The sequence below is a fragment of the Procambarus clarkii genome, chromosome 42 (assembly GCF_040958095.1).
Source record: "Procambarus clarkii isolate CNS0578487 chromosome 42, FALCON_Pclarkii_2.0, whole genome shotgun sequence".
NCBI lineage: Eukaryota > Metazoa > Arthropoda > Malacostraca > Decapoda > Cambaridae > Procambarus > Procambarus clarkii.
In genome coordinates, this window is record NC_091191.1 from 10,209,554 (window position 1) to 10,228,727 (window position 19,174).

The 19,174-nt window shown below is 43.0% G+C and overlaps 1 protein-coding gene across 10 annotated transcripts in view; it reads left to right on the top strand.

Moving 5' to 3' along the window:
• Positions 1–10,912, top strand: part of LOC123770268 (follistatin-related protein 5) — a 427,322-nt gene extending 416,410 nt beyond the window's left edge. For all 10 annotated transcript variants that reach the window (XM_045761955.2, XM_045761957.2, XM_045761956.2 and 7 more), the window contains 2 exons: positions 1,951–2,097; positions 5,088–10,912. In XM_045761955.2, coding sequence (XP_045617911.2) covers positions 1,951–2,097; positions 5,088–5,317 — 377 coding nt within the window. In that variant the 3' untranslated portion in view covers positions 5,318–10,912. The remainder of the gene's footprint in view (positions 1–1,950; positions 2,098–5,087) is intronic.
• Positions 10,913–19,174: the final 8,262 nt, after the last annotated feature.

The window sequence follows — 19,174 nt, forward strand, 5'->3', positions numbered from 1 at the left end:
TAGTGTTTCGGAGGCCATTATTTCTGAGAAAGCCAGGGTGTTGCACGAAGACCTTCTAAAGAAGACCCCTGCAACGAGTGATGCAGAAAAGAAAGAGTTTAAGGCAAGCAGGGGCTGGTTTGAAAAATTTAGAAAGAGAAGTGGTATCCATAGTGTTACAAGGCATGGGGAGGCAGCCAGCTCAGACAAACCAGCCGCTGGACGATTTATTGACGAATTTAAAGAGTTTGCAGAGGCTGAGGGATACCTACCGCAACAAGTGTTTAATTGTGACGAAACAGGACTGTTTTGGAAAAGAATGCCTAAGAGGACATACATTACCAAGGAGGAAAAATCCTTGCCTGGACACAAGCCTATGAAAGATAGGTTTACGCTTGTGCTGTGTTCAAATGCGAGTGGCGATTTAAAAATTAAACCCTTGCTAGTGTATCATTCTGAAAATCCAAGGGTTTTCAAACAGTATAATGTGCAGAAAACCCGTTTGTCTGTGATGTGGAAGTCTAATAAAAAAGCATGGGTGACTAGGCTTATTTTTTCGGAGTGGGTGAATGAAGTGCTGTGCCCTGCCATAGAAAAATATCTGCAGGAGAAACAATTGCCACTCAGAGCCGTGCTTCTCCTTGACAATGCTCCTGCTCATCCTCCAGGCTTGGAAGATGATTTGATGCCTCAATGCAATAAATTCCTCACAGTTAAATTCCTTCCTCCTAACACCACTCCTCTAATTCAGCCTATGGACCAGAAAATCATAGCGAATTTTAAGAAACTGTATGAAAGGGCACTTTTCCGGAAATGTTTTGAAGTGACTGAAGCCACAAACCTCACCCTCAAAGAGTTCTGGAGAGAGCATTTTAACATTTTTAGTGCTTTAAAACTCGTTGACAAAGCCTGGCAAGAAGTGACTCAAAGAACCCTGATCTCTGGCTGGAGAAAATTGTGGCCTGAAGGTGTGAGAGAACTAGACTTTGAGGGGTTTGAGCCTATAAATGATGCGCCTATTGTTGAGGAAATTGTTAGTCTAGGCCAGAAAATGGGCTTGGAATTGGATGGTGATGATGTGGAGGAGTTGGTGGAAGAACACAACGAAGAACTGACCACCGAAGAACTCCTAGCCCTTCAACAGGAACAGGAAGCCAACACAGCAGCGAATGATTCTGCAGTGGAGGAGGAGGTGGTGGCAACAGCACCAGCGAATGTCCCTTCTGCAGTAATGAAGAAGGTGTGTCAGATGTGGGAAGAGATTCAAACAACTATTGAACACACTCACCCAGACAAAACTGTAGTAGGCCATTGTCTTAATCTTTTCAATGACAGTGTGATGCCTTACTACAGAGAGAGCTTGCGAAGAAGGGAAAAGCAAGCTTTCATGGACAAATATTTGGTGAAGAAATCGAGCAGTGAACCTCAACCAGGACCTAGTGGCACTCAGGTTAAACGTCCCAGGGAGAGCACACCAGAAAGGTCCTCACTGCCTGATGTGATTATGGAAGGGGACTCCCCTTCCAAACACTAACTCCTCTCCTCCTCCCCCCTCCTCACCATCTTCCATACGCCTACAGCACTCGACAGTAAGGTAAGTAATAACTGGAACATACTTTTGTAGGTTTATTTAGATGAATTAGGTATAAAAATTTAGTTTGATGTGGGGTTTTTGGGGTAGTCAGGAACGGATTAATTCATTTCCCTTTATTTCTTATGGGGAAATTAACTTTGGAATGCGAGTTTTCGGAAGGCGAGGCGTCTCCAGGAACGGATTAAACTCGCATTCTGAGGTATGCCTGTAGTTTTTTTTTTTTTGCTCAAAATCTCTATTTACGTTTAAATTGTAACTCAGAACTCATCTCTGTAACATCTATTAATAATAATAATAATAATAATAATAATAATAATAATAATAATAATAATAATAATAATATTTTTGTATACTAACCTCATTAACTCCCTACACAGATCATGGCCTGGACTATGTATTCGATGTAATCACCACTCTGAATGTAAGTGATGTCACTTTCTTCCCGTCACGCCTCACCCACAGCTACGACCTCTATGCAGCCTCCACTGATAAAGACGACATCTTCTTCCTTGACCTTCAATCTGGTAAGAAAGGTCTAATAATAAATAAGGTTGAACAAAAAGGATGCTCATATCTATTTGATTATTTCTAAAGTTAGTTTGGCAGGCTGATATACTTCTGTATATTGTTAGGGCTATTATAGGTGCATTTTGGCAGTCATTAATCCTTATGCTGAAATCTATATATACATGCGAAGAATCATAAGCTCAAATTAGAAATAATCCTAGGCTTATATTCATATTACATCCATCTGTTATTTTTATAAATGCAGTCAATAAAATTTCTACAGGGTACTTACAATATTGGTACCCTTTAATATATATATATTTCACCAGTCAGTAGGCTAAGAGTAACCCCAGTACATGTAAACAATACAATACTGTAATACTTTGTTTTTTTGCAACCAAGTGCAGTATGTATTTGTTTTATATTTATTGAAAGTTGTTTTCCCAGTTGTTCAACTATAACTGGTTCACAAATTTATTTTTTCTTTAGCCATATTTCCATGGCTTTGTTGAGAAACAGTATTTCTGGGCAGTAAATTGACAGGTAGAGGTATGGAAAAGTAAGATCAAAGGAGTGTAGAGCAAGTGTAAATGGGAAACACATTGGCAAGTATTTAACAGAATCAGCTGAAAATTTAAATACTTATATAAAAAAATAAAATAAAATATGAAATAGAATAAAGTAAAATAAGGTATAATGGGCAAAGTAACAGGGCAAGGTATACAATCAGAACAAATCACAACTAAAGCTTCATAAATATCAAATGGGGCTTAGCTGTGAAGAGGCTAAGGAAGGAAATAAGGACAAGAAACAGACCCTAGCCCGGTGAACATACAATGATAACAGGGAAAACTACAGGGGGAGGGGGCTGCTAAATGGTCTCTCTCTTGTAAGAGGGGTGTTGCATGGGGAAAAGGGGATCTTGGTATGGGCTGCAGGAAACCCACAACCAATTGCAGCATCCAAGATGGGCTTGTGACAGGGCTGGAAGAAGGAAGCATGGTGGTTGGGAGACATAGGTATGAAAGATAGAACTGCTCTGTCGTGATGTAGGATTTGAAGATTTGTCTTCAGCATCCTGTTGCCATGAAAACGGCCTCTCCTGGCATGTCCTGGGCAAGCCTAATGCAAAAGGATGAAGAACACACCACAAAGGGGAACAGCGGCATATACAAGGTTGGCTAACATTAGAACTGCCTTCAGAAAACTGTGTAAGGAATCCTTCAGAACCTTGTATACCACATGTGTAAGGCCAATCCTGGAGTATGCGGCCCCCAGCATGGAGCCGTACCTTGTCAAGCACAAGACAAAGCTGGAAAAAGTTCAGAGGTATGCCACTAGGCTAGTTCCAGAACGAGGAGAGGCTGCTTGAAATGCACCTCACATTGCTGGAAGACAGGAGATCTCCGAGAGAATGATCACTACCTACAAAATTCTCAGAGGAATTGACAGGGTAGATAAAGATATAACTGTTTAACATGGGTGATACGTGAACAAGGGGACTCAGGTGGAGATTGAGTACCCAAATGAGCCACAGGGATGTTAGAAAGAACTTTTTCAGGTGTCAGAGTAGTTAACAGATGGAATGTATAGTGGGCGGTGTGCAGGACAAACATATCAATTGTGACACTAGCTCTCCACACATGTCAGTTGCTTAATTTAGAAACTGTACTTGTGGTCGATCTCGAACCCATTGTTGATGTGACGACTTATATTGAATTTTGTAACTAACTCATCAAGATTGTAACTTGCTTAGCTAAATGAATTGTGGGGTTCAGTCCCTGAGCCCATTATGTGCCTCTGTAACCCTTTCCACTACCGCCCACAAGATGGGCATGGGGGTGCTTTTATCCTGTGTAGGTTGTCACTGCCTCTCTTGGGCATGAGCAGAAGGTGAGGAGGAAGAGAGAATCATGCAGCCATATAGGGATGGTGTTCACAAGGCAGTGCTCAGGAACTGAAGCTGAGGAGAAGGGAAGCTAGATGCCAAAATTTTGTACCCCCTTTTTATAACATGTTGTGTACCTATAACTCTAGATCCTACAACCACTTACTGGTGAAGAGCAATGTGAAACATGGTAGCAGGCCAAACCCGGGATCCACACCTCATTAGGCTTGCCACTAATCCTGGCCTTAGTCCTATAAAGGCAGGAGTCAACCAACACCAAGAGAGGTGCAGTCGCATCTCCACAGATCTCCAGTATCAGCTATTGATACTGTTAATGGCTCCACAGGGCCACCACTAATAGGCTATTCATGCCCATGCCACCTCTTGTGTGGCTTAATCTTCATCAATCAATCAACACCAAAACACTTGCCTCTCTGAGCTCATGTAAAAGATGAATGTCATCTATACCTTTCATTTTTTAAGGCATTTTGTTTGGTGTGAGTTTATGATTTTGTTGTTTTACTCTTGTAGTGTATGGCGAGCTGTACTTTCTCGTTAGTGTTGGTAGAGGTTGAAATTATGCATGCACATCATTCAGTGTGCAGCATTACACAGAAATCACAATAGCGTGATACATCAAATGAACAAATCCATAAGGGCCATGAAGAGGGTTCGAACCTACATCCGGGATGATCCTAGACCCCTTAGTCAACTGCACCACGACATGTTGCAATTCTTTTGACCATGTTGTGGTGCAGTTGACTAAGATGCATCTGGGATCATCCTGAACGTAGGTTCGAACCCTCTTCACGGCCCTTGTGGATTTGTTCATTTGATGTATCACGCTATTGTGATTTGTGTGTGTATTGAAGTAAGGACACAGAGGTAGAACATCTGGTTGATAGCGCCCGGGTGCATGGGGGAATTGTGTAAAACCCCGGTTTGTGTCTCAGAGAGGCTGTGGGATCCATAGGTTCCTGCAGTAGGGAAAACCATCTGCGGGAACCTAGGGGCTTTAGGTTTGAACCCTCATCACGACCCATGTAGATTTGTTCAGTATACAGCATATTCAAATAGTAAATTTCCTAACTAAAACATTACAATTTTTATCTCATTCAGGTAAGGTAGAGATGATCACAGGAGTGGGCAAGGCAATGCAACCTGGCTTGACCGAGTGGAGCAACACGAATCGACCTATCGTGTCATCCGGGGTCTTTGGTCACTACATGGTGTCCCCGGCTGAGGCTGCTATCTTTGTCATCAATGGAGAGACCCGCACTGTTAACTGTGAGATTGGCTCCCTGGTCCATCCTCGCCTAGCAGTGTGGATCACCAGGAAATACATGTAAAAGAAGAAACATAATAACACACTTTAGAAGATACAGTAACCCAATCCCCTAACAATTTTTGATGTGAGGATATATGTAGATAAAGGTATAATAATTTAAATATGAACTATGGTCATATATGATTGCAAATATTTGTTTATAAGCAAGAGCCTAAAATAAAAGGGTCTTATAATTTCAGTGAAATTTTGATGGTTCTGTGTATTCAAGCCAAACTATGAACCGGCCAAAACACATGAACATACATTCCTGACAGTTTTCTGAAATATTACAAAAAGGACACAAACATACAAGTTTGATGAAAATATCCAACAGAGATGCACGCAAAAACCAATAATGAACACCAAGCAGCCTTATAACATTGTAAACTGTAGCCGTACCACCAAGAGTGAGCAGTGTGGTTTCGTATGTATCATGTTTAAGGGTGAATTGCAAATTGGAGAACAGGAGACAGAACACAGACATATCTTATGGCCCTCAATTTCTAGTCCCTGAGAATTATTCATTCCACCTGTCAGAAATCAATCCACGGGTATTACAGTTTAGCTATGAAGTCAGTTTACATAGATTTTAATGCAGATGCCCATTTGTATCTAGTTTGTGGTATTGAATTATAGTTCTCTTTTCATAAGCAATTGAACTTGGTTTCTATATTTATGTATCTTACATTTTCAAAGAAAAGCAGTGGTGACTTGCTGTTTAATGCAGCAATATGGATTACTGTATTACAGTTGGTCTTGTTTTCAATAAAGACATACATTGGAAAATGGGTGCTTGGAGAGGTCTCGTGTGAGGTGCTGTCACATATCTATAGTGAGTTATTTTTAATGTCTGGTCATTACACACACACACTGTTGTAACTAGATGAAGTAACCAGAATTTAAACAGCTTTCCCATAATTTATGACAGACAAATATAGAATTAAGATTACTGTATTTGGTTAAGGTTTCTTTACAAACTGTTACTATACATCAAGACATATACAGTTTTTTTGTGACAACTCAAAATTAATCAGCTAACCAAAGAGCTTTAAATTTAAAGATAGGCATAGTCAAAGTATGAAAGCAGGAATTGTTAAATCCTTAATGTGGCTCCTGTCTACATCAATTAGAAGCACTTTCATTTTAATAGTAACCCCATCCATAATAGTCAATTAGTATGGTAGTGATTAATAAATGCTGATATTTTCTTCCAATGCATATATTTTTTTTTATACAATCATCCAAATTGATGTAAGTTTGCTTCCGAGTACAATATTTCCAACTCGACGAATTGATAACTTCACAAATGACAACCATTACACTGCTACCTGACATTGTATTACCTAAGTTTCTTTAATATATACAAATTAACATTCGAGATCACATAACTATCAGCATTCATGTCAAATAATTTAATTTTCTTCATTTAATGTCTCAAATACAAATATTAAGTGCCACTCATACCATAGTTTTTACTTCTTGCACAAAACACATACAGTATTGGTTTTGACTTTAATTCTGAGTATTTGAAAGCAGATTGAAAGATATCAATTATATAATATATATATATATATTATATATATAATCATTTCCTTTATTCAAGACATATGTGCAGAAGCTACAAACTGATTCCCTCCATGCTGTGGGCAACATGGAGCAAGTGGTATTGCAAAGACACCCAAACAAAAAAATGCAGAATGCAAAAAGGTACTCTAATGTTGTTTGAAGAATCACAGGTTTTTTGTGTCAAATGGTTTTAGAACTAATTTGCATTAGATGAACCTAAAAATACATGCTTTGTATGAAGCTTTTATTTGTTTTAGCTGTTTCTGTATAGCTTGGTATTACTGTATCACTGATGACCATATTAAAGTTGTATTTAGCTAGCAGTTGGTTCTAAAACTTATGCATACACAATAAAATAAAGAGTTTCTTTCATCAGCAAGAGTTCGTCTTGTGATTCAGTGTAGTCTTCATATGTAGCAATGAGGCCAGCAGTTTTGAGCTTGTGTAAGAATGACACCTTTCCACCATATTGTGTGTTGAAGATAACAATGAGGTTATCCCTCAGCAAGGCATATTAATGCTGGCTTCATGAATGTCCTTCAAATAGAATAAAACCTGTTTATTGCCTTACAAGTACAGGCTTGTGTTTGTATGTAACTACATCTTGTATATTGATGTCTGTATCAAAGAAAACTGCTTCACTGACTAGTGTGGAGTAGCTTCAGTACTTTAAGAAACATTAAGATAAGTCTAGTACGCTAGAAATTTGCAGCGTACTCCCATCTGCTAAACAAAAGATCCAATGTGTACGTGTACTCAGTTGCTGTTACGGTATAGAATAGGATACAAATTTAAGACTACTGTATATGTAAATACAAACATCCTGTTTCTATATGTAGCTTTTTGCTTTACAAAATTACAGTTTATAGAGTAGAGTATTATTTTATTGTTTTTTGTGTTTTTTTTAAGGTAAATTTATAGTAATAGTAACTAGCTAAAATATTGGAAAACTGAATGCTGTAAACATTATTGTCATATTTTGACTGGACTTGGGTGCATCCACTTTTTTATATGTGCGGTGTGAAGGCATACACTCACTCGTATATCATGGGACACTCCTGGCTGTTCCACATATCAGTTACTTATTACACTATCACTGGGATTATAAACAGAATGGCTTTTCTCATGTTTATTCTAGAATCATTTTTATTTAAAAAATTAGAATTGTGCATTTCAGGCTATTGTTATTCTTAAAAAAGAAAAACATTGCTGGAGTGAATATGAGAAATTCTATTCTTGTTTGCAATGTACAGGTTAGCATGCAGGTGACTTACATTGCTTTTTATCCTAAAAATTATATAATTGTTAATATGCTATAGAATAAGTCTCTCCTGATGCTCTAATTCACCTCTGACATCCATGACAAGTTGGTCAATAAGAGCAAGCAACTAATCACTGAAAAGTTACCTACTTCGTTATGTCCATAGTTTTCTAAAACAGTCCGGTTGCTTCTAAGATCAAATACTGTGTTACTGAGAATAATGATACAACACCATTCTGGTGGATGTTATTTAACTACAGCTGCCAAGCTTTTATTTAATGGCAAAGCCATGTAAAGAAAACCCATTATCAATACATAAAGGGGATTTTCCCTGTAGGTACACTACAACCTTCCCCCCACCCCATCCTTCTATATTCAGCCCTTATGAGCAGTTGTGTGGGATTGGTGCTGTGGCACTCGGCACACACTACCTGCTTCATAATTAGCAGGTTTTATGCTGTACAATACATCCAATACTTTTATATTTATTTTGATACTACTCCTTTAGTCATTTAAATTTAAGTACTTTTTTTTTTATCCATGGTGTGATCAAGCAAAAGAAAGCATTCAACACAAATATTCATTGTGGGAATAAGCAACGTTGTAGCAGCTTACGAATACAGTAATAGAGTAAAAATAACTCGCGCAAACTCACAGTTAATAACCGATATTAGTAGCTGCAAATGCCTTGCCACCACTTGTAGAGATTACTAATGTTAAGCATGAACTGTTGTCATATACAATACCAGTATATGGATATACTTTACTTAGCAATAAATCATATCAGTTCCTTGACTTTGTAATTATTTCACAGTAAGAAAGAAAATAAGGAAACGACAATGTTTCAGTCCATCCAAGATGGACCATTATCAAGTCGCGTAATCATAACCGTAGTTGCGATAATGGTCCAGGACAGACTGAAACGTCATTGATTCTTTATTTTCAGACATATGGGTTGGATATCAACTCTTCAGCCATGTTATTGTGACACATTGCAATTCACAAATACATGCAGAGCACACACTGCATGTCCAAAAGAAGAAATTTAGAAATATTATTATGTGCATCTATTTTTTTTCCATAATGGCTGCTTTTACAGCAAGTGATCAGTTACAAACATTCATTTGATTTTACTGATTATATAGAAGTTTTCTGGTCCTTAATGTACCAGTAGCACGCATTGTTCTAGTTAAGACCAGATAAAATGTTCACAGGTGTGAATCTGTACCACATGAAAAGCTGTTGAAAGGAGACATTGCTTTACAGTGAAGTAATAATATGAATGAGTGTCACATGTGATGGTTGATTTCTGGAAACTTTTATAGGCTAAGTAGCTGTAATGTGGTCTTCGTTTTCAAGCATATGCTCGCGTGTCTCTCACAAGAACAATTAATGGTAATTTAAGAAAAAGTTAGTAAGGTCCTTCAACACCTACCACTTTATATTAATTTTAAGACTAGCCCACATTGCCCACCCCACCCTACCCATCTCACCCACCCACCCACTCCACAAACTCACTCCACCCCACCCCACCCCACCCCAACACACTCTGCTCTGCTCTCCAGCAGCCCCCCCCCCTTTCTATCAGAAATCAAAGCTTTATATTTTATATCTCTTTTTAAAAATCTATCTCAGAAGTATAATTTTCTTTTTGGGTTGTATCATTCCATGATCACGAGTGACATGTTCAAGATCATTTGATCTGAGCAGGCGAGATTGGAATGTCACTCTTATCTAAGGCTAAATCTAATCACAACATTCAGGTGCGTGGGTGGTTGGTATATATATAGTAAATATTGTAGAATATATGGACAGTGAAAAGTGTTAACAAGGTAGGTGTATGTGTGTGTATGTATGCGAATAAAAAATCTTTAAGTGAACTGATCAATTTCTGATCTGATCTGATTGCAGAGGTTGTAAAATGTGTAGTGATATATATACAGTACTTATGATGATCTGTCTTTTTTGACCATAAGTGCAATATCAGATCAAATAATGAGTGAATGATCTAAACGTATGACTGTAATACAGTATGTGCCGATAAAAGCAATTTGAAATTTAATAGGAGTAAAATATTCCTGGTCATAATAATGTGAATGGGAACAACCTGAGTGATGTGAACAAGTGAGGTCATGAAGGTACTGAAATCAAGCTATAAAAGAGAGAGATGATACATCTGAAGAATGTGTAGGGAAACATTTTTGACTACATGGTCATATTAGCAAGTGAATGGAGAGTGGATAGTAGTTACATCAACAGAAAGCATCAGACTAACAAGCAGCGAGTAGTGTTCTCATTCATGTTTAATGACAGCAGAAATATGAGTAGTAATAATCATTTCGTGTATATTTGAGAGAGCGCGTCCAAACTCCAGCATGAGATGTAAGCATCTCATTTATGTGTGAGAGCAAGAAAGCATTGTAACATTATAGCACGAGTATTAGTAAGCATCCTATTCACGAGTGTGAGCGAGAGAGCATCCAAAAATCGGCATGAGAAGATGTATGCATCCAATTCACATGTGTGTGAAAGCATCCAAGCAGCAGCATGAGTAGTAAGCAACCCATTCATTCACGAGTGAGAGAATACATGCTGGGTGGAGAGACGGAGGGCATGTGGGCCTGGCGCTACAGAAAGAGAACGTAAGAAGTTATCCTAGGTTGAAGCAGCTTGTACTCCCAGCGCTTGTGTATATCGTTGTATTTCTTACAACTGTGTGTACGCTAATTCATAATATGTATTTAACTTTGTGATATGTACAACTGATTTTAATAAGACACACACGGATTACCTGCTTGTTTTACTTCCTTATGCAGTAGTTATTCTAAAAAAAAAAGTAGAGCAAGTGATACAGTACTGTATATACACAGGTGTACCCCACAGTGTTGTTAGTCCTATGGCCCTCAACTATAAAATGAGGGGTATACCTTATAGAAAATGAGGGGTATACCTTATAGAAAATGAGGGGTATACTTTATAGAAAAGGAGGGGTATACTTTATATAAAATGAAGGGTATACTTTAGTTAAGGACTAACTATACTTAATGGCTGATCAGTAAGCTATACTGTCATAGCCTTAACTCTCAAGAAGTTGATAGGCCTTAAGCCCAACACCAAACCAAACATTCCAAATTATTTTTCTTTTCATTTCATTTTCATTTCAATTCTTTAAATGGTTAACTTGACTTAATCTGAACTTACCTGAGGGCAACGGTAGAAAGAGTGGCCTCGATGAGGACAGGAAGGTGGCGGATAGGGTACAGTACCCGCCAATTTGTCCTGATGATTTTATCGAACTTGATCTGGAATTGCAGAGGTAATTTGACATTAATGGCTTCAGCAGAGAGGCATCTCTATGATTTTATAACTAATAAATAATAATAATATTAAATAAATAAATGTGTTTATTCAGGTAAGGTACATACATACAAGAGATTTTACAAAATTTGATAGATTTATAGATAGAGCTAGTACATACAATGCCTAAAGCCACTATTACACAAAACGTTTCGGGCAGGAAAAACATTAATGACTAAAACTTAATACTAATTGAGTATAAAGAATAAAATGGGTTGAGAACAAATAAAAATAAAAAAGGGGGGAACATGGCTGAAAAAGCAGCACAAATGCAATTAGGTCAACAAACAGTGTTGTTTAAAAAAATAGACATGGGTTGACAATAGAGGGGTAAGGTAGGTTACAGGGAATTTATTAGGTAATGCTTCGTTTTTATCTTAAACTGGTTGAGAGAGGTACAGTCTTTAACAAACTACTAGTATAAGGTTGAAAAAGCCTCTTCTATTTTCTGTTCTACATTGTGGCTTATTGAACTTTAAATCTCTGTTCCTTTTTGTTACATCTGACCTTTAAAGAAGTGGTCTGGATTAATATCCTACAAATTGTTCAGCATTTAAGAAATATTATTTATTGGATACAGTAGTCCAAATGGGGATGCACCAGTGATTTGTACATTTAAATAACTACCTTCTTTTCCATGAAGTTGAAGGTTTCTTTGACTATTCCTAGGGTTTGGTTGGCTTTATTATGGCAGTTCCCACTTGTTGTGCAACTACTTTCAGATTGATGAAGAAAAGTACCTTGAAGTCAGAATACACTAATCTGCTGCAATGTAATGTTGATTTGGTAGTTGTAATGTGCATTGTTAAGGCGAACATGCAAGGTCTTGCCCTTTCTGACAATGAAAAGCATTTACCAGTCTTCCAACCATTTGTGGAGTTCATCTGTATATTTGATGATGTGGTTTCGGAGGAAGAATTGAAACAGGAATTTCCTTTAGTACTTTCTTATATTAATACATGTTCAGAGCGAACCATTCCTTCTGAAGATGTATTAATATACGAAAGTACTTAGAGCATTCTATTGTGGTTTTAATATTGAACAATTATACATATACGAAACAGACAAATCTGGTGTCCAAAATAGTAAAAATATTAGTGTGCGATGTGATCAATGTAAGGGGGATATTGGGTGTGCCTCGTATCCCCTACAACAACAAGAAGTTCGAGAGCGATGAGGCCGCCACCTACTACCTTCAGGATGTCGTCGAATCTAAATCAACAATATACTACCGCCGCTACTTTCTCGGAAACGTAAGTACCTGCCGCTTTACTTCTCTCACCCTGCCTAGCCTGGCCTGGCCTGACCTAGCCAGACCTGACCAGACCTGACCTGGCCTAGCCTTACCTAGCCTAGTCTGACCTGGCCTAGTCTGACCTGATCTGGCCTAGCCTTACCCAACGCTAATCACCACACGTGACAGCCCAAACGAATCGCAAATAAGTACACGTAACAAGTCATATGCCCGGACACTCTTTCACCTTGGGGACTGAGTGGTAACTATTGTATAGAAGAGCCGGCTCCCTGAGAGTGGTAAGAGGGCGTGATAAGAGGCTAACGTGTGGTCTTGAAGGAAGTCGATAAAGCAGACAATTTTCAAAAGGAAGGGCAGCATAACGAGCAGACAGGAATGGACAGACAGTCGGTTATCCCATAATGTGTAATACGCCCCGCACAGCATGGGTGGAGTGGGGGGGGGGGGGTTGTAGCAGGGCACAGTATGGTGATGGTGCGGGTGAAGTACACACCCACTGAATTCCTGCCATCAATAATTGTTTTCATAACCATTAGAACAATGGCATCCCTCCAGCCACCATCCTTCCACTGACCCCCTCCTCTGGTCCTCCACCTCAGACAATAACCCCCCACACCCCCTCTCCCTTCCAGACATCAGCATGTTAAAATCAGTACCATAATGTGTTTAAACTATTTAAACTAAGTCATTGTGTATCTCAAGGTATCTTAATTCATTTGAAAGTGTACATGTGCATTCGTTCATATACTCGCCTAATTGTGCTTGCTGGGGTTGCGCCGTGTGGGGGCTTAGTGGGCGGCTGCCGGAGTGTGATGCTCCTTGGGACAGTCCTCTGTCCTTTTCTAGCCTTGTGCTCCTGCTGCCGTCCTCTCCAATTCTGCTGGGCATCTTTTCCTTTTCCTTCTGTTTCGTTTTTCTCCCCCCTCTTCTCCTATCTGCTTGCCGTTTCCTACCGACCTTTTGCTCGTTCTGGTTCTTCCCTTGGACTTCTTCTATTTTGACGCCCGGGTGCTTGAGGAGGCATACTCATGCACCCGTAGAACTGCAGTACCCGACGTCGAGAGCGAGGGGAACCTTTTATTGTCAATCCCCACTTCGTCACTGAACCCGATCTCGACGGACTGTCGGTTTCTTAAGGTGGCGTTTGTGGGGCGTATACTCGCGACGCACCCCTAGGAGGCCCCGACAAGATCGGCGATAGCTTCTTGTTGGGTGTCCTGCCTCTAATTGTGGCTCCATGGTGGGTGTGGGGGCACATTCGTGAGTGAATTCTTTCTTTCGTCAAGATGATTACCCCTGCTTCGGCTTCTTCTGGTTTACCTTCTCAGGCTCGTGGGGTGGGCGACCAAGCCCCCGAGTCGGTCCGTATTGGAAGACCGGGCTCTGTAGCCTCCGCTGCATTGGGCCCCGACCTTGCTCCTCCCTTGGCCTCTCTGACTCCTTCCTCTGGCTCCCCTCCCTCCTCTGTGGTTGGGTCGAGCCCCAAGCCCCCAGTGGTGACTACCTCGTCCCCTGGCGTGGCTCCTTCTCTAGTTGTAACTACTGCGCCTTTTAACCCCTCTCTCTCTGGGGGTTCTCACCGCCGTCTTCGTCACGGCCGCCCTCGCTCGATTCCTTCCAGTTCTGCTACCTATCAAGCCTTGTTTGGTCCCGCTTCGTAGGCCAAATATTTTGATCTCCTCCCTCTTGATTCTGCGCCTCCTGACGATTTCTCCCTCCATCGACATCTCATTGATTCCGTGGATGCCTCCATTACTTTCAACCCCACTCGTCTCGGTACACGTGTCGTTGCTGCTCCTTCTCAGGATGCTGCTTCCCGCTTGGCTGCCTTATCCTGCCTTGGCGAGACCCCCGTTCGGGTCTCGAAGAACGTTCAGTTGAATGCCAGTGTTGGCACTATTTTGCTCCCGCCCCATGTTGCGACCGGTGTTCGGGACCTACGCGACTGCCACGACGATATTCGACATATCCTCGCTGCCCAGGGCCACTCTATTCTCCAGGTGGACACGTTTACTCGTCCCCCTCGTGGTAGTCGCCGTCAACCCCTCCGGGTTGTGAAGATTACCTTTGATGGTAGGACCCTTCCACCCTCTGTCATTCTTGCTGGTGCCAGGTGCTCTGTCCAGGAGTACATTCCTTCTCCTCGGCTCTGCAACAAGTGCTGGAGGTTTGGGCATGGTGCCCTCCGCTGCTCCGGGACTGTCTCTCTCTGTCCTTTGTGTGGTGGCGAAGGTCACTCTAAGTCGGAGTGCGCTTCTCCCCAGGCTCGTTGCCTCAACTGCGGTGAGGCCCATCCTACCTTCTCCCGTGCGTGTGTCCATTACAAGCTTGAGGCAGCCGTCCTCAACTTGAAGCACCGGGAGCGTTTATCTTTTCCTGAGGCGAGGCGCCAGGTTCGCCGGCTCCCGCCTTATGCTAATATCTCTTATGCTCGCGTGTTGCGCTCTTCCTCTCCTCGTCCTTCCCGCCTTCCTCAGACTCACAACCGTTTCCAGGCCTTGGACCCTGATGCGCCCACTGCCCCCTCCTCTGTCCCTTTGGGTTCTCTCCCGAAGGATCCTCCTCCTGGTCCTCTGTCTGGGGTTCCCCTTCCTTCTACCCGGTCTGTCGTGTCTTCTGTGTCTTCTTCCTCGTCCCCCTCCGATCCTCCTTCCCATCCTCTTCCTCCATCTATCGGCTCTCCCCGCCGCCTGTCGGTGCGGGCGGATGTCCATCGCTCTCCTAACGGCCGTCGTGTGTGCTCTCGTTCGGCTTCTCCTGTTGAGACACTGGAATCCGTTGCCCGGTACGTAGTTGCTGGGACACCGGTCTCTTTAAGTCAGAAGCGTAAGCCTGGCTCCTCTCCTTCCTCTTCCCCGGCGGGTAAGAAGGCTTCGCTTTCTTCCTCAGCTCCTCCTTCTGGCTCTGTTGCTCCTTCCCCTCCCGTTTCAGTGCTTGCGCCCCCTGTTCCTGCTATGGAGGTTTCTTTGGCCCCTGCTTCCCTTTCGGTTGCTGCTCTTGCTGGGGTGCGCTCCTCTCTTTCTACTCCCCCTCTTCCTGCTGCTGTCCTTGACTGCTCCTCTCCGTTGTCTCCTCCTCCTCCTCCTCCTCCTCCTCCTCCGGACCCTGCCCGCCCACCTCTGATCTGTTCTCCCGTTTCCTTCCCTCCGTCTTTGCTCAGTTTACCCATGCCCCCTAACCCTGACTTTGCTGACCCTGATCCCGACCCTGATATTCTTTAACGTGCTCTGTTGGTCTTTCGCCTTTGTTTCTTCCTTGTTCTCTGTTTTTGTCCTTTCTCTTCTCGTCGTTGTCCATTCTTCAATGGAACGTTCGAGGTTATTACGCCAATTTCCTCGAACTCCAACTTCTGGTTTCGCGGTTTTCGCCCCTTTGTGTCTGTCTTCAGGAGCCGATGCTTGGTGCTCGTCCTGGTCGTTTTCGTGGCTATTCCTTTCTCTCCCCCCCCCCCCCTGCCATTGCTGGGGCTTCTAATTCTTCTGCTCTCTTGATTCGGGCTGATGTTCCCTTTGTTCCTTTACTTTTTCCTTCGCCTCTCCATTGTTCTGCTGCTCGTATCTTTGTGGGGAAATGGTACACAGTTTGTTCCATTTATCTCCCCCCGAGTGTCCCGCTCTCTCTTCCTGATTTGAAACAACTCCTAGACTCCTTGCCGGAGCCTGTGCTCCTGCTGGGTGACTTCAATTGTCGTCATTCTCTTTGGGGTGACGTTCTGACGAATACCCGGGGTCGCCTCCTTGAGCCGTTTCTCCTCTCTTCTTCCCTGTCTCTTCTGAATTCTGGTGAGCCCACTCATTTGGACTCTCGAACTCGCACCCTTTCTTGTCTTGATCTTTCTCTCTGCTCTTCTTCTCTTTACTTAGATTTCACATGGCAGGTTCTTGATGACCTCCATGGTAGTGATCATTTCCCCATCCTTGTTTCCTTTTTCTCTTTTCGCCCTTCCCTCTCTTTCCCTAGGTGGCAGTTTAATTGCTAAGGCGGACTGGACCCTATTTTCCCTCAGTGCTACTCTCTCTGACCTCTCCCTTCTGCCCCTCTCTCGCGCTCTCCTCCTTTTTCATGACACTGTCTTCGACGCTGCCCTCCGCTCTATTCCTCGCTCTTCCTCTCGGGGTCCACGGAAGTGCGTTCCCTGGTGGAATGCGGACTGTGCTCGGGCTGTCCGCTGTAAGCGTGCAGCCTGGAAGAAGCACCGCCGTAGGCAGACGACCGATTCTTTTCTTTTCTTTCGGAAAGCGAGTGCGGTGGCCCGTAGGGCCATCCGTACGGCTAAACGTGAATGTTGGGCATCTTATGTCTCGACAATTACGTCTGAAACCCCTCTGGCCCAGATCTGGAAGCGTATCCGCAAGATAGCGGGTAAGTTCGTTCCCGATGTTTCACCGGTCCTTCACCTCCATGATACTCTTGTGGCGGACCCGTTGCAGGTCGCTTCCGAACTGGGTTCCCACTTTTCTTCTGTTAGCTCTGGTCTTCATCTTCCCCAATCTTTCCTTCTTCGTAAACCTGTCCTTGAGTCTCGTCCTTTAGATTTCTGCACTCATCTTCAGCTTCCCTATAATGATCCCTTCTCTCTCTCTGAACTTCGTTCTGCCCTGGCCCTCTGCGGTTCTACGGCGGCGGGCTCCGATGGTATTCATTATGAGATGCTTCGCCATCTCCCTCCGAGCACGTCTCAGTATTTACTGAGTCTGTATAATCGGATCTGGGAGTCGTCGTCAGTCCCTGAGGACTGGCTCGATGCCGTTGTCCTCCCTGTTCGCAAACCGGGGTCTCTGGGTACTTCCCCTAAGGACTTTCGCCCTATTGCTCTCACAAGTTGTGTCTGCAAACTCTTTGAACGTATGGTTAACGTTCGTCTGATGTGGTTCCTGGAACACCATCACCTCCTCTCCCCTTCTCAATTTGGTTTCCGCAAGTGCCGCAGCACGACAGATGTCCTGGTGAACTTGGAGGTCTATATTCGTACTGCTTTTGCTGCGAAGACCTCCGTTGTTGCCGTCCTTTTTGACCTAGAAAAGGCTTACGACACCACTTGGCGTTATCATATCCTATCTCAACTTCATTCTTTTGGCCTTCGTGGTCATCTCCCTCTCTTTCTCCGCAGCTTCCTCTCTCGTCGTTCCTTTCGGGTGCGCCTTGGTACCGCTCTCTCTCCCTCTTTTCAGCAATACGAAGGTGTGCCCCAGGGTAGTGTTCTGAGCACTACTCTTTTTCTGGTTGCCCTCAATGGTCTTCTTTCCTCTCTTCCTTCTGGTGTCTTCTCCGCTCTCTATGTCGATGATCTTACCCTTTGTTGTCAGGGTGATGATTCGCCTCTCCTTCAACGCCGGCTTCAACTTGCGATTGATGCCGTGTCGTCTTGGGCCACAGGTCATGGCTTCAAGTTCTCTACTTCTAAGACTTGTGCCATGACTTTTACGCGGAAACGGGTTGTTCTTCGTCCCTCTTTGTCACTTTATGGTCATCCCCTTGAATACAAAGATTCCGCGAAGCTTTTGGGGTTATTCCTTGACACTCGTTTGTCTTGGTCTCCCCATATCTCTTACCTCCGTGTTGAGTGCTCTAAGTCCCTTACCCTCCTTCGGGTCTTGTCCCATACTTCTTGGGGGGCAGATAGGCGCACTCTCCTTGCTTTACATTCCTCTCTCGTCCTGTCTAAGCTCGATTATGGTTGCCCTGCTTACTCGTCTGCTTCTCCCTCTACTCTTCGCCGTCTTGATGCTTTGCACCATACTGGGTTGCGCCTCAGTTCTGGTGCCTTTCGTTCGACTCCCGTCCTTAGCTTGTATGTTGACACTGGCTTCCTGTCTCTCCAGGACCGCCGTGATCGCTACTGTCTTCGCTATCTTGCGCGGTCCTTGCAACATCCTTCCTCTCGCCTCTGTCGTGCTTTAACTTTTACCCCTCCTGCGGTTCCTGTTCCTCTTCACCACCTCCCTCTTTCTGTCCGGTTATCTCGCCTACAGGATTCTCTTTCCGTTCGTATTTCTGATGTTTCTCCTCGTGTTGTTCCTTCTTTGCCCCCGTGGAGGGTCCCTCTTCCGCGGTTTTGTACATCCTTGACTCGTATCACTAAAGCTTTTACCCCTCCTACAGTTCTAAAACGCCTTTTCCTCGAGCACTTTTCTTCTCACTCCCGCTCCGTTTCTGTCTTCACCGATGGGTCTAAGTCAGCGGACGGTGTTGGCTACTCTGTTGTTTTTCCTGATCGCACTTATATGTGTCGCTTGCCTCCGGAGACTAGCATCTTTACAGCGGAACTTTATGCTATTCTCTATGCTCTTCGTCTCCTGCTTTCTCGTTGTCAGTCTTCCTTTGTGGTTGTTGTTGACTCTCGTAGTGCCCTCATGGCTCTCGGGTGCTTTAATCCAGTTCATCCGGTAGTTGTCGAGATCCAGCATTGGCTGTTTCTCGTTCACAGTAAATTTAAGTCG